Source organism: Camellia sinensis, chromosome 11, assembly GCF_055761805.1.
Source record: "Camellia sinensis isolate YWXY chromosome 11, ASM5576180v1, whole genome shotgun sequence".
Classification (NCBI taxonomy): Eukaryota; Viridiplantae; Streptophyta; class Magnoliopsida; order Ericales; family Theaceae; genus Camellia; species Camellia sinensis.
Window position 1 is genome coordinate 172433300 of NC_138971.1, and position 14754 is coordinate 172448053.

At 45.2% G+C, this 14754-nt stretch overlaps 1 protein-coding gene across 1 annotated transcript; it reads left to right on the forward strand.

Annotated features, from left to right (window-relative positions):
* Positions 1-9498: 9498 nt before the first annotated feature.
* Positions 9499-14430, forward strand: LOC145803351 (protein MAINTENANCE OF MERISTEMS-like). The gene is made up of 5 exons (XM_082896619.1): positions 9499-12404; positions 12569-12730; positions 12817-13389; positions 13478-13576; positions 13989-14430. Exons 1-3 carry the CDS (start codon positions 11973-11975, stop codon positions 12955-12957), a joined length of 735 nt encoding a protein of 244 aa, XP_082752745.1. The 5' UTR covers positions 9499-11972; the 3' UTR covers positions 12958-13389; positions 13478-13576; positions 13989-14430.
* The last annotated feature ends 324 nt before the right edge of the window (positions 14431-14754 follow it).

The following is a 14754-nucleotide window of genomic DNA, read 5'->3' on the forward strand; positions in this document are numbered from 1 at the left end:
TATAACGCATGGGTATTATTGGTTGACAATGAGAGCGGACGCCGAATGTTACGCAAAAAAGTGTGAACAGTGCCAGAAGTTCTCCCCGTTAAACCATTTGCCTGCTGAAGAGTTGAACTCTATCACCAGTCCCTGGCCGTTCGCCTAGTAAGGGCTTGACATCATAAGACCATTGCCGAGGGCCCTAGGGAACAAGCGATACCTGATTGTCGCAACAAGTTATTTCACGAAATGGGTCGAAGCGAAGACATTAACACACATTCGGAATGTTGATGTTAAGCACTTTGTGTGGAGGAACATCATAACATGATTCGGCATTACAAGAGCTCTTATCTCAGACAACGGCCCGCAGTTTGATTGTGGCGTGTACCGAGAGCTGTGCAGCAAGTATGGTATCCGGCCTTACTTTTCTATGCTAGCTTACCTCCAAAGAAATGGTCAAGCTGAAGCCTCTAACAAATTCATCTTGGACGGTATCAAGAAGAGGCTGGAGAAAGCCAAAGGAAAATGGGTCAAAGAATTGCCGAGTGTATTGTGGGCCCACCGAACTATGCCGAGAAGATCAACCGGAGAAATGCCGTTTGCCCTATGCTTTGGAACCCAGGCGATCTTACCCTTGGAGATCGGCCACCCGACCCTCAAGTCGCATGTTTTTGATACGGGCCGAAATGACATGATGCTGGCTTTGGATTTGATTCGAATCGAAGAATGAAGAGACCGAGCCATTGCGTCCATGGCACGGTACCAGCAGCAGCTGGCAAAGTCGTATAATCAATGCGTTTAGTTGCGCCACTACACACCAGGAGAGTTGGTCCTGAAGAAGGTGCTTCCAGCTGACAGAAAACTGACCGATGGAAAACTGGGTCCAAACTGGGACGGCCCCTACCAGATTGATTCTATTGCGGGAGCGAGAGCGTACCGGCTGAAAGATATGTTAGGAAGGAATCTCCCACGGCCTTGGAATTCAATGTATTTACGTAAATTTTATCATTGACCCGACTTGTGGGACTTAATATTTGTACAAATTTCAATTTTGCAATGCGAAGTTTCTTTTTTCTTAATCATGGGCCGATTAAGCCTCCGGATTCGGAGCGCCTTCGTGGATATCACGATTGGCCGATTAAGCCTCCGGATTCGGAGCGCCCTTCATGGATATCACAATTGGCCGATGCAAGTCTCCAGATTCGGAGTCCCAATAGCGCACGACGTCTTTGGGCCGACAAAGCCTCCGGATTCAGAGCGCCCTTCGTGGATATCATAATTAGCCGATGAAAGTCTCTGGATTCGGAGTCCCATTGGCGCACGACGTCTTTTGGCCGACAAAGCCTCCGAATTCGGAGCACCCTTCGTGGATATCACGATTGGCCGATTAAGCCTCCAGATTTGGAGCGCCCTTCGTGGATATCACGATTGGCCGATGCAAGTCTCCGGATTCGGAGCCCTATTGGCGCATGATGTCTTCAGGCCGACAAAGCCTCCGGATTCGGAGTGCCCTTTGTGGATATCACGATTGGCCGATGCAAGTCTCTGGATTCAGAGCCCCATTGGCGCACGACGTCTTTGGGCCAACAAAGCCTTCGGATTCGGAGCGCCCTTCGTGGATATCATGATTGGCTGATTAAGCCTTCAGATTCGGAGCGCCCTCTGTGGATATCATGATTGGCCGATGCAAGCCTCCGAATTCGGAGCACCCTTCGTGGATATCACAATTGGCCGATTAAGCCTCCGGATTTGGAGTGCAGTTCGTGGATATCACGATTGGCTGATTAAGCCACCGGATTCGGAGCGCCCTTCGTGGATATCACGGTTAAGCCTCCCTATTCGGAGCCTCATCGGCGCATGACGTTTTAGAGCTGATAAGGTCTCCCTATACGGAGCATCATCGGCGCATTACGACTTTGAACTGATAAAATGCCCCGAATTCGGAACCATGTTTGATGAAGAACTCATGACAAGCCGGCAAAATCCATTTACACATTAAAGCATGTAAATGTTCGGAATGAAATGCTTATACAATGAAACATGAAATACGTGTATACCAAATAAATATTCAATGTTTATACATTTATTCAAAAATTTATGCAATGAAGCACAAAACATACAAACACGGGAGTGCTAAAGGAAAATTACAATAAAACATTTTATTCAATCAGGCAATAATTACATAGTTTTGAACGCGCTCTGCGTTCGAACATTACAATGTGTTTTTATGCGGCATCGTCCTCGTCCTCCCTTTGCTCGACTTCAAAGGAGGAAAACGGAAAATGGTTACGTTGGTAGAGCGGCAATGCCGAATCGATGCCTGCCGCTTGGAGAGCTTCCTCGGCCTGAGGCGCCTTGATCTAACCATGCTTAAATCCACAATTTTCACATCGGCAAACTTCCTTGGCAAGCTTTTCCTTGGTTTTCTGTATCCCTATTTTCCGGCCTTCATGGAAGCCTTTTTCATAGAACCTTCCCTTCGCGGACTGAATTGCGAACATGCTCGCCATATTGCGGTTAGCAAGCGCGGTACTGATGAGCCGTTGGGTAACATTTTCGTCCACGATTTGGTTAGCTTGTCCGGCGGGTTGTGTCTGAACGGCCTTGACCTTCCTTGGTTTTCTGTATCCCTATTTTCTCGGCGGGCAGCACGGAGACGCATGCCGATTTCATAGGCGGTGTAAAGCCCTTTCACCGCACCGTGAATGCCTTCACGAAATACTTCGAAGTCCTACCGACGTACCATCGACTGCTGGACCTCGGGTGGAAAAATCTGTCGAGCAAACTCGACTGCCACATTTGGATCTCGAATGATCGAGTCCGCCTCTGTCATGGGTCTATTCTCCACGAAGACTGCAAAACTCAATGGGTGTGGTTTCGCGTTGGGCTCCCTTCCAAAACGGGGTTGCGGGGATTTGCCATGTGGCTCCTTGTCCCTTCTAGGTGACCTACTTCGACGACGAGGAGATTGGCATCTCTCCCGATCCCTCGAAATCCTACCTCCCGAGCGCGAAGGTTCGCCACTTCGATCCATGTCTCCTTCTAGCTCAGCTAGCATCCTCGCTTCCCCTTTGCTATTAAAAAAGAGTCTATTCGACATTCGCACTTGTTTAATCTTCCTTAAAGAGCTGGATTGAGTCGTTCACTGAACACATAAATAGGACATACATTCATTTATTCCTTACGAGGGCAGCACCTTCGAGGCAATCTCATTAATATTAAAAACCTCAACAGCCCGGCGCCGACCGAGTCATGTGCCCCCATCAAACATTGTTATTCAGCAGTCTTAACGTCCGCAAGGGCAGATTCATCTCAATATTCATAAGCTCGCGGTATTCGGCGTTTGATGTTCATGAACCAGCTGGGGTAAGAGCAGATTCATCAATCTATTCGGCTTCAGTGCCCCAGCCGTTCCACGAATCGATTTATCAGTACAATATTCGGCACCTCATCAATTCATTTTGATTAGATTAGATCCATAAATTTAATCAGTTTTTAAGTTTGCCGTCTCACGGGGGGGTAAGGGCAGATTCATCAATCTATACAGCCTGAGTGCCCCAGCCGCCTCATGAAGTGACTCAATATTCATAAGCTCGTGTTATTCGGCGTTTAATGTTCATGAACCAGCTGGGGCAAGGGCAGATTCATCAATCTACTCGGCTTGAGTGCCCCAGCCGCTCCATGAGTTGATTTACTAATAGAATGCCATTGAACTAATCCTATTCGGCGCCACAGTAATGAAAGGCAAAGCTCTTCATTAATATCAAAAACTGCATACAAGTAATAGTGAAATGGAAAGGAAATTTTCATTAATAAATTGAGTGCAGAAGTAACTAATTTATACATGAAAATTACCTTGTACTAATAGAAATCCACTAAATAAAAACATATATTGAAATTGAAAATAATTAATAAAACTAGAGTGTCTCCCAGATCAATCCTCGGGATCAGACTCAAGTGGCTCAACGTCCACTTGCTCATATGGAATTGGCAAGGCCAATGTAACTCCACCGGCAGCAAGAGCCTTGAGCCACCTGTAGACGTCCTTGAACGTCCCGGGAGGGAATCCCACTTTGTTCATTTGGGCTCACTACGGTTCGGACTCAAATTGTCACGGTTCTTAATCTGATCTCACAATGTGCAATATGAGATTGATAAATCATTAAAGAGTCCAAATCCGGCAAATCGTTTTTGAAAACAGATTTTTTTTTGAAAGAAGTGCCAAACATGGACTGCTTTACTAGATACAGAGTTGCCACCTAAATATTTTATTTTGGGAAATTTAGGAAACCCTGACTCGTTCGCCTAAGGCCATGTGTCCGTCATCACCAAAGTTGCCTCGGCTAGGGAATTTGGGTATGATTGGGAAAGGTCGGCTATGAGCACCCCCGCTCGCCCGATCAAAGATCGGCCTCAACTAAACATGATATATTATTTTTAAAAGGACATGTGTTCTTATTCCGGTTAATTAGCTAGAATTACTGTGTGATGCGTACAGCATACAAGTATAGACTGGATTGCCTAAGTTGGAACAAAGCATCGCACATCCGTTTGTTTTGAAAATGGATTGAAGTTTGCTTCTTGCAAGCAAGCTAAAACATGAATTTTGACGAATTATCCTAACTCAAGCAACCCAACCTTCACCCACAGGCATTTAGGCAGGTATATCACATAAGCACATAGCCTCATGATAGTTATGCTGTCACGGCAACACTTACACACATGCAAGGATGCTAAAGCGTAAATGCTTACCTAGTATTCCTAGCTAAAACAGAAACTAGTTAGTAATCAAAATGCATGATCCTAGTTCATGTTAAGATGACTAATGCAACACATGCAAAATGCAACTCAGATAGGCTCGGCTACTCTAAACATGGCATATGAAATGTAACAGATAACATGTATTCAACTTGGAATTGAAATACAATGCAGTTAGTATGGTGCGCCGAGTTCGGTGCATGCAGGACAGATGAATGAATGCAAAACATGCTATCATAAGTATGCTAATTGAAACATGCCCTAAACGACCCATCATAAGCTGGTAAATAAAAAGGAGAAAGACGTGGGGTTGGAAGACATACATCACACACACTCACACTTATTACAAAAGTGCCCTCCTCGGAGGGTCCGAATAAATAACACAAGCTGAATAAATAATTAACTACCCTAGCTAATTAAATATTACAAAAACCCTAATCAATTAATAAATTAATTACAAAAGGAGGTGGCCGCAGCCCCACCTCGGAATGCTTGAATGATGCATGCTCGATCACCTTGCTCGGAAACCCATTGCCATGCCACTGTTGCCTCTGTTTGCACTGTTCTGCACCCTTGAGAATTGTGGAAATATTCTTGTTGCTTCTAAACCGCTCCCTGATCATTTTGGGATGCCACCGGCCAATGTAAAGATCCACCGGCCATTGATAAATGGTCATCGGCCAGTTGTGAGGCCATCGGCCAGATATTTTTGGTCGGTCGGCACTGTATGTAGTCGGTCGGCTAAATCTTCCTGTAGAATCCTGTTTTGACAGCAGCAGAGGACAGACAGTGCATGGCAACGAAATTTCAAAGCAATGTGTGCATGGCCACTTTCCCTATCATTCTATAGACTCAAGGGAGTGTGGCTCTCGTCCCTCGGGCCACCAACCACACATTTCGATGCATGATGACCAAAGGCACCAAGCTTGCAAATCAATGTAAGTGAATGCAACAAACGAGTGAATGCTTCACGCCCTATCATGTTGAGATCAAGGGTGTCGGCGACCGAGGATTGAGGTGTGTTTCGTCACTTTGAGTACGAATACACCTTATTCCCCATGTTTGGTTTGACACCCCAAACCAAACATAATGCAATGTATGTATGCAATATGGCTTAAGTGTACAGAACGGTATCAAGTATGCAATATGAGGCTAAGTTAGCAAAACATGCCAAATGCAATGCAACCTATACATGCAAATATGCAATATGCCAAGTATGCAAAATGAATGTAGCAAACATGGAAAAATATGCAATGGAACTAGCATGTGCTAACACAAAATGAACCAAATATGCAACAAACGTGCGACGAACATGCAATGGTGGACTTAAACCGCAAAGGGAAGACCTCAGCCTTGCCATAAACAGTGGCCAAAAGTGATGGAAATGATGGACAAATGCTTATGCAAGCATGCGCACCAATGGGCCTAAAACTAAGGCATAAAAGGAAGCATTCCACTACAACTATCATGACCACACATGGCATGGATTATGCAACCAAAAACACCCCAAAACCCACTGATATGGCAGCCCAAGGACTTAAACAAAAAGGCACACACCAAGGACTCAAACATGGAGCATAGGACCACAACTCTTCAAGGCATTGAAAGGGTAATCAAATGCAAGCATGTAAGCATAAAACATGGACTGAAATGGCATGATAAGCGATTCCAAATCACTGAAATAGCCTAAGTAATGCATGCTAAAGACTCACACACCCGAGGCCAACAAGCTAAAATGCAAAGAGGCTATACAAAGTATGGAAAGCATGACCAAATCAACACCCAACAGAGCTTGAACATGATAAAATATGATCAAAAACTTCACAAAGCTAAGCCAAAACATGCAAGCATGGTGATCCAAATGCAAGATGCATCTCTAGGCAAAATAGAGGAATGTAAGGCAACTGTGTGGTGCATGCAAGGGGTCGACGAACCAACATGGAACAGAGATAAAACATGCTAGATAAACACCAAATAACCTCTGAAATAAAGCCAAACAAAGCTAGGCATGCATGCTTCCCTTATGAGCCGAAACACAAGCAAATGAGACACAAAGGGAGATGGGTGTCCCTCCCCTATGCAAGACCTCAAAAGCCCTTCACCACCACTAAAAATTCTCTGGATTTCAGTGGCGGGAAGGCCAACACACGAAAGTTCCCAAAGCTCAACAAAGAAGGCACAAAAGAGGCCAAACAAGGCCTAAGACGGGGAAGGTCGACCCCAAACACAAAAATGACCTTAATGAAACATCTTAAACATGAAAAATTAGAACTTTTATTAGTTATACACAAAGCTCAGAACAGCATGCAAAGTAGGTTAAAAGCTAGTGTAAGAATGAGGAATATAAAGCAACAATGCTAACCCTTGAAGAACACTTCAAGAACCAAAACTCCAGCCCCCTTTTCTGATCAAAACCAACTCAAAAGCTTCAAGAACAATCTCTCAACACCTCAATAACCAAGGTATGGTGTAACACTAGGTGTCTTAGTGCAAAACTAAGAACAAAACTCACTTTTGGACACTCTAACATACATAAATGCAGAGAGAGAGATATAGAGAGGGAGTGGTGTATATGCCATATATATCTCTGATTTGCTGAACCTCTTCAAAGGAGAAGAGAGGCCTTCTTTTTATAGAGCAAGACAAAGGCCTAAGCTTCTTAGAGAAGCTAAACAAAAGGGGTCAAGAGGGGCAAGCTTCTTGAAGAAGCTAAAGCAAAGGGGTCAAGGCTTCTTGAGGAAGCCAAGACAAAGGTCCAAGCTTCTTGAGGAAGCTAAGACAAAGGGTCAAGCTTCCTCAAGAAGTTAGAGCAAAGGGTGCAAATCCTCCATACATGCGTATAGAGGATTGGTCCGTGCACTCCAGCTGGCACAGCTAGCATGCACAATGCCTAGAAAAGGCAAAAAGGAGGTACCAGTCAGAAAAATAGACAATCGGCCAAATAAATGGCCGATCGACTAGATATCCATGCCAACCGACCAAATATTTGGTCGGTAGAAATAAATCATGGCCGGTGGCTTCGTGCCACGGCCGGTGGGTTTGAGGGATGGCTAACGAGCCACTTTCTACCCTCAGGTGCAAAAACTACAAGTCCCTGGTCCACAACGAAGCACAAAACAGTGAAGTCGAGAGATCCTAAGGTAAGGCGCGCAGCTGAGTCCTTCAGGATCTTGAAACGAACACGAACATGGATGATCACTGAGTGTTCAAACGATGACGTTTGAGTCTTGAGGACGGTAAAAAATGGGGTGTCTACAGTTGCCCCTCTTTGACAGAACTCAAAAGTCATAACAATGATGGGAGTGAATGTCAAAGCCCAGAGACGACCCATTTTTGAGAAGGCCGAAGGGTTAGACAAGCATACAAGCTACAAACAAAGATATGCGCCTGAAGGTAGGGGCAAAATGCAAAACAATGCACAAAGCCGAGCATAACTTATGATCATGTAAAGAAAGCTGTAACGAAGCATGACAATGCAACAGTTTTAAGCAAGCCAAAAACCAAACCATATTACAATTCAGAAAGGATGTAAGAGAATTATGTGATTCTCGCTATGTTTGATGCGGGGAATACAATACCTGTGCGGTTCGTTTGGTCGTGCCAGCTTCAAATGAACCGTACGTACAATATCGTGCCTGAAAAAAAAAGAGAACTTGCAGGTATAACATTGTTAGAAACATGCATAACAATGCAATTGAAAGGTGCATGACAATGCGAGTGAGAGGGTGCATGACAATGCAGGCGGAGGGGGGTGCATAACAACGCAACCCGAGTGTGCACATAACAATGCGATTTGAAACAAACATAACAATGCTATGAAGGCACAAACACATATAAGTAAAGTACACGTGACAACGTGTACGATGTGTGGAGGTGAGGTAGAGTATACACATGTAAGTAAAGCATAAGCGACAACATGTACAATGTGTGAAAATAAAGGAACTTGAACACATATAAGTAAAGCATAACGCGACAACGCATGCAATGTGTATAGAAACTTGAACACATATAAGTAAAGCACGACGCGACAACGCATGCAATGTGTGTAGGAACTTGAACACATATAGGTAAAGCATAACGCAACAACGCATGCAATGTGTATAGAAACTTGAACACATATAAGTAAAGCATAACGCAACAACGAATACAATGTGTATAGAAACTTGAACACATATAAGTAAAGCATAACGCAACAACACATGAAATGTGTATAGAAACTTGAACACATATAAGTAAAGCATAACGCAACAACGCATGCAATGTGTATAGAAACGTGAACACATATAAGTAAAGCATAACGCGACAAAGCATGCAATGTGTATAGAAACTTGAACACATATAAGTAAAGCATAACGCGACAACGCATGCAATGTGTATGGGAACTTGAACACATATAAGTAAAGTACGATGCGACAACACATGCAATGTGTATAGAAACTTGAACACATATAAGTAAAGTATAATGCGACAACGCATGCAATGTGTGTGCGGAAGGATGCAGGACAATGCAACCTAAGAATGCGAAACAACGCGGGTGGATGAGAGGATGCAAGACAATGCAACCTAAGAATGTGAAACAACGCGGGTGGACGGGAGGATGTAAGACAATGCAACCTAAGAATGCGAAACAATGCGGGTGGACAGGAGGATGCAAGACAATGCAACCTAAGAATAGGAAACAATGCGGGTGGACGGGAGGATGCAAGACAATGCAACCTAAGAATGCGAAACAATGCGGGTGGACGGGAGGATGCAAGACAATGCAACCTAAGAATGCGAAACAACGTGGGTGGACAGGAGGATGCAAGACAATGCATGTGAGGAAATATTCATGACAATGCGTGTAATTTAAGATACACGACAATGCGAAATGAGACACGCATGACAATGCATGGATTGAAATGCATGATAATGCGTGTAATTGAAATGCACGACAATGCATGACTTATTGGAATGCATGACAATGCGTGTAATTGAAATGCATGACAATGCAGGTAATGCATAACAATGCGTGATAAGAGAATGCATGATAATGCATGTACTGAAATGCATGACAACGCGCGATATGGAGATGCATGACAATGCGAAATGAGACACGCATGACAATGCATGAATGAGAATGCATGACAATGCATGAACTGAAATGTAGATGAAAGATGCATGACAATGCATGTAATTGAAGTGTATGACAATGCATGACTTATTGAAATGCATGACAATGCATACTATTGGGATGCACGACAATGCAAATGAATTCAAAAATGCGTGACAATGCACGTCTCTTGAGATGCATGACAATGCAAATGAACTTGAATGCGTGACAACGTACGTCTTTTGAAATGCATGACAATGCAAATGAACTCAAATGCGTGACAACGCACGTCTTTTGAGATGCATGACAATGCAAATGAACTCAAATGTGTGACAACGCGCGTCTTTGAAATGCATGACAATGCAAATGAGCAGTGCATATCAATGCAAGTTGTGCGCGTTACAACGCGTGTAGACATGCATAACAACGCAAGGGATGATGTGTGCTACAATGTATGCAAACATGCATAACAGCGCAAGAGATGGTGTGCGCTACAACGCATGCAGACATGCATAACAATGCAACGTATTTGAAGTAGTTTTCGAACCTTTGCAAGATACAAAAAGGATACGAAAATGATACACCTTGCACATATTCGAGTGCTACGCACAGAAGACAAGGCACAGAGACCGGTTAAGCTTCAAAATGCAGTTCCTTGCACTGTCTTGAGCAAAGAAGGACCCAAACCACATCAATGACCCAAACAAGGGTGTAGGAGATTCACTGGCCACTGAGGGAGGTGACCAGCCATTCACTGGCCGCAAAACAAGGCCATCGGCCAAATATTTGGCCGACCGGCCAATAATGTGGCCGACCGGCCAATAATGCCTGTATCGAGGTAGTTTTGTCAATTCGCTACGGGTCTTTAAATATAGGGCTTCAAGCCCTTATTTCTCACTTGCCTCTTGGTCAAAAATCCCTCCCCTCCCTGTCTCGGTTATTTTCCAAGCTTCGATCCACCATTTTCCTCTGTTTTTGAGCCCGTTTTGTCATTCAATTTGCGAACACCTTCTCGTTTCGCACATTTTGAACCGAACAAAACTTGTTTTCGGTGCCTCTTTCTTGATTTCCATCACTCGGGGTTTGTTTCCCTCGAGTTTACCTTGATTCTCGTGCCTTTTCCCCACTCCAAGCTTTCCATTCATTTTTCACTCTCTCAAGGTTGACTTTTCAATTGACTTTTCAAATTCTTGTCCGGTTTTCGTACTTCCGGCCATTTTTGCACTCTCTTTGAGATGGCAGACGACATACCACAGGGTGGGGCTCCCCCGAAGATGGATGTTGACCCCGAGGTCGAGCTCCTACCTCTCCACATCCGGCCGTTCGATCTGGCGACCTACAGGCTGGCGATACACGTGCTTCCTCCTGACAGCCTTCGCCACTTTCGGAGCCATGCACGAGGCGCGCCACCGGAGCTTCTACTGCGCGAGCCAGAGTCACATCTGTCATATGGCGCATCTGAGGTACACTCTTCCCTGTTTCATTTTCTGCAAAGTAGAATACATAACTGCAATAGTTGATTCTGTTCTTTAAATGTTTGACCCGGATACACCGATACATCGCATGTTGTAGTTCACTGCGAGCACACCCTCACCCTACATCTGTTTAAATCTAAACACGTGTACACACGCTGTATTCTCAACTGAACCACTCAAACATACTGATACATCACATGCTGTAGTTCACTGCGGGGACACCTGCACCTGATATCTGTCTGAATCTGAACACATGCACACACGCTGTATTTTCACTGAACCACTCAAACATACTGATACATCACATGCTGTAGTTCACTATGAGCACACCCGCACCCGATATCTGTTTGAATCTGAACACGTGTACACATGCTGTATTTTCATCAATTCAGAGTGCATTCAACACTGTATTTGTAACACTGCTTCGCAAATGTTTGTTTTGACCACGGGGGGATTCCCATGCCTTTCGGGGGTATGAGAATATTGCCGCCAGAGCCTGGTACATGGAGCTGCCCGATGTGGTTCGTTGCATCGTTGACCGAGCTGGCTTTGGGACTTTTTGCATGGGACTCTCGCACCTCACTGCGAGTAGGCCTCTCCTTGCTGCCCTGGTAGAGAGGTAGTGGGACACCACCGACTTTTTGCACCTTTCCGCCACCGGGGAGATGACGATGACTCCCTTCGACTTCTCCATGCTCACAGACATTAGAGTGGGGGGTGATCCGATCCCCTTCGACATTGACATGGACGAATGGGACGCCACTCAGATGTACCTGCTTGGCGCTCAACCACCTCTCACTCGGGAAGGGTTCGTGCGATATTCATGGTTCGAGGACCATTTTCGGATCCAGGCACCTACTACCCAAGAGGAGGAGGAACAGTACGCCCGGGGCTTCAGCATGTTCTTGCTGGGGACCACTCTGTTTGTCGACCGGGCGAACACCGTGGCCCTCTACTTGTTGAGCGCACTAGTGGATGTGACACAGATTCGCCGCTATGACTGGGGTGGCGCAGGCTTGGCCACTCTTTATGGCTACATGAGTTCGTCCTCCCGCCTCAGCGAACAGTTGCTCGGAGGCTACTGGCGAGCTTGGGAGGTACATATTCCCTTTTCTGTCTTTTCAGTTCCATTTGACAATATCTGTACTCTGTACACTGCACACATTGCATAAACTGCTTTCTGGTTTATCTGCATACTGCTTGATCTGTATACTGCCTTATCTGATAAGCATGCTCATATATGTTCTGTTACACTGTACAGTTATGGGTGTATGCCTGCTTCCCGAGGCTTGCACCAGTGCCAGGCGAGGAGATTCCCCTTGGTGTCCCGTTCTCTCATCGCTTCGACGTAAGGTGCAAACAGAGACCTCGGGAGTCTTTCATATTCTTCCGCCGCTATTTCGATACCATCACCGCGGCAGAGGTATGTAAAACATTACAATTCATTTAAGCTTCGCTTTGCGTTGCATTTTTAGTAGCAGTAGATAACAAACTGTATTTTGTTTGCAGATCACCTGGCAGCCATGGGCCTCATTGCCCATCGTAGTACGGGAGCGGTATGAGGGCGCTCAGGAGACCTCCCGGTTCAGGATTTTGCTAGAGGGCCCGGTCTGTCGGGCCTGGTACTTGGGCGAGCGCTTTTTACGGTAGACCTTAGGCGTGCCAGAGCAGACAGTTCCGGAGCTGCGTCCTATAACCATGAGGCGGACAGAGCTATACACTCCACAGGATATGGCCGTTTATACGATCGGTTGGGACTTGGAGGGCTTTAGAGGCGAGGGTGACTATGCAGAGTATGCCCAAACCTATATCATGCAGCCTCTGGGTAATACTCGCCGAGCTGAGAGGGAGAGGCCTGCGGCGCCAGTGGCTGGAGCAGGAGCAGGAGCAGGAGTAGGAGTAGGAGCACCGAGGATGGCTCGGGCCCGTGGTAGGAGTGGACCCCAGAGAGGGTAGAGAGCTGGGTAGCCAACGCTGCCTACGATGATGACATGCAAAGGGTAGGGTGGGGAGACTTATCAGATCCCCATCGCTCCCCCTCCGGCTGATCATGAGTTAGTCGAGTTCTACAACTTGCCCGTGGTATGTACTACTGCATTTTGTATTCTATACCGTCATTTCATTTCATTCTGTTTGATATTCCGCAGAATACTGATACACACTTTTGCAGGCTTCCTCCGAGTATACTAGCTAGTCCTTGGAGTTGACTACCTCTCTGATGGGGATGTTACAGCGGAACCTCGACCTGCTGGCTATCTACAATATCTCGGTAAGCTCTTTCAACCACAATCTTAAACTGTGCATAATCTGTTTCGCATATGATCTGATGCATCACACTGTCAACACTGCACTTGATACACGGCCCTCACGGCATTTGATACACCGTAACCCACAGACTGCTCATAGCATTGCTTACGACATTCATACACTGCACTCAGTCACTGTACTCTGTATTGACACACTGCTCATAGCATTCATACATGGCATTCTACACTGATATACTACTCATAGCATTCATACACGGCATTCTGTACTGATATACTGCTCATAGCATTCATACACGACATTCTGCATTGATATACTGCTCATAGCATTCATATACTGTACTCATACGCTGTATTTTGTATTCATACTCTGCTTTGCGTAGCATAACTGATGTATTTACCATTTGTCCTTTTCAGCCCCCATTCCAGATACCGGCTGCAGGAGGTGCTCCAATAGGACCATCTATATCTACCTGAGGAGGAGGGAGAGCAGGGCGAGGGAACGCAGTACACCCCTGCACCAAAGCGGGGCGCACTCATGTTGGGAGCAGCTCACGAGCATCGATTCCAGACGACGATGAGTTCGAGGCGGAGACAGAGGCAGAGTCATCGGAGGATAAGACTGAAGATGATTCAGGCTCAGGCTTAGATGGTGGAGCCGGCGACAATACTCTTGGACCTTCGTCCAGGAAGAGGACGAAGACAGACTCTCATGCCTGAGACCATTGATCTAGACTTTTGCTATTTTTCTTTCTTTTTGCTTTATTTTCCTTTTAGCTAGTAGTTTGAGCACTCTGTACTGCCGCGGGCAGGTTTTGTTTTCTTCAAAACTATGTACTTGAAAAGATGATGGAATGAAACAAGCTTTTTGCTCAAAAAGTGTTGCATTTATACATCGCATCGTATCATACCATATCACATGACAATGTAATCGGATGGAAATTGAACATGCATGTACTACCAGGTCAGGTAAATCAACGTAACAAAATTAACTCAATAAGAAACCATGAGACCTTAACAAGTTTACAACTCGATAAGTAGAGAGCAATAACTCGATAAGCAAAAATGAGTAACAACTCGGTAATCAAAAGAGTAACAACTCAATAAGCAAAATGAGTACCAACTCGATAAGCGAAAATAAGCGACAACTCGATAAGCAAAATGTGTAAAAACTCGATAAGCA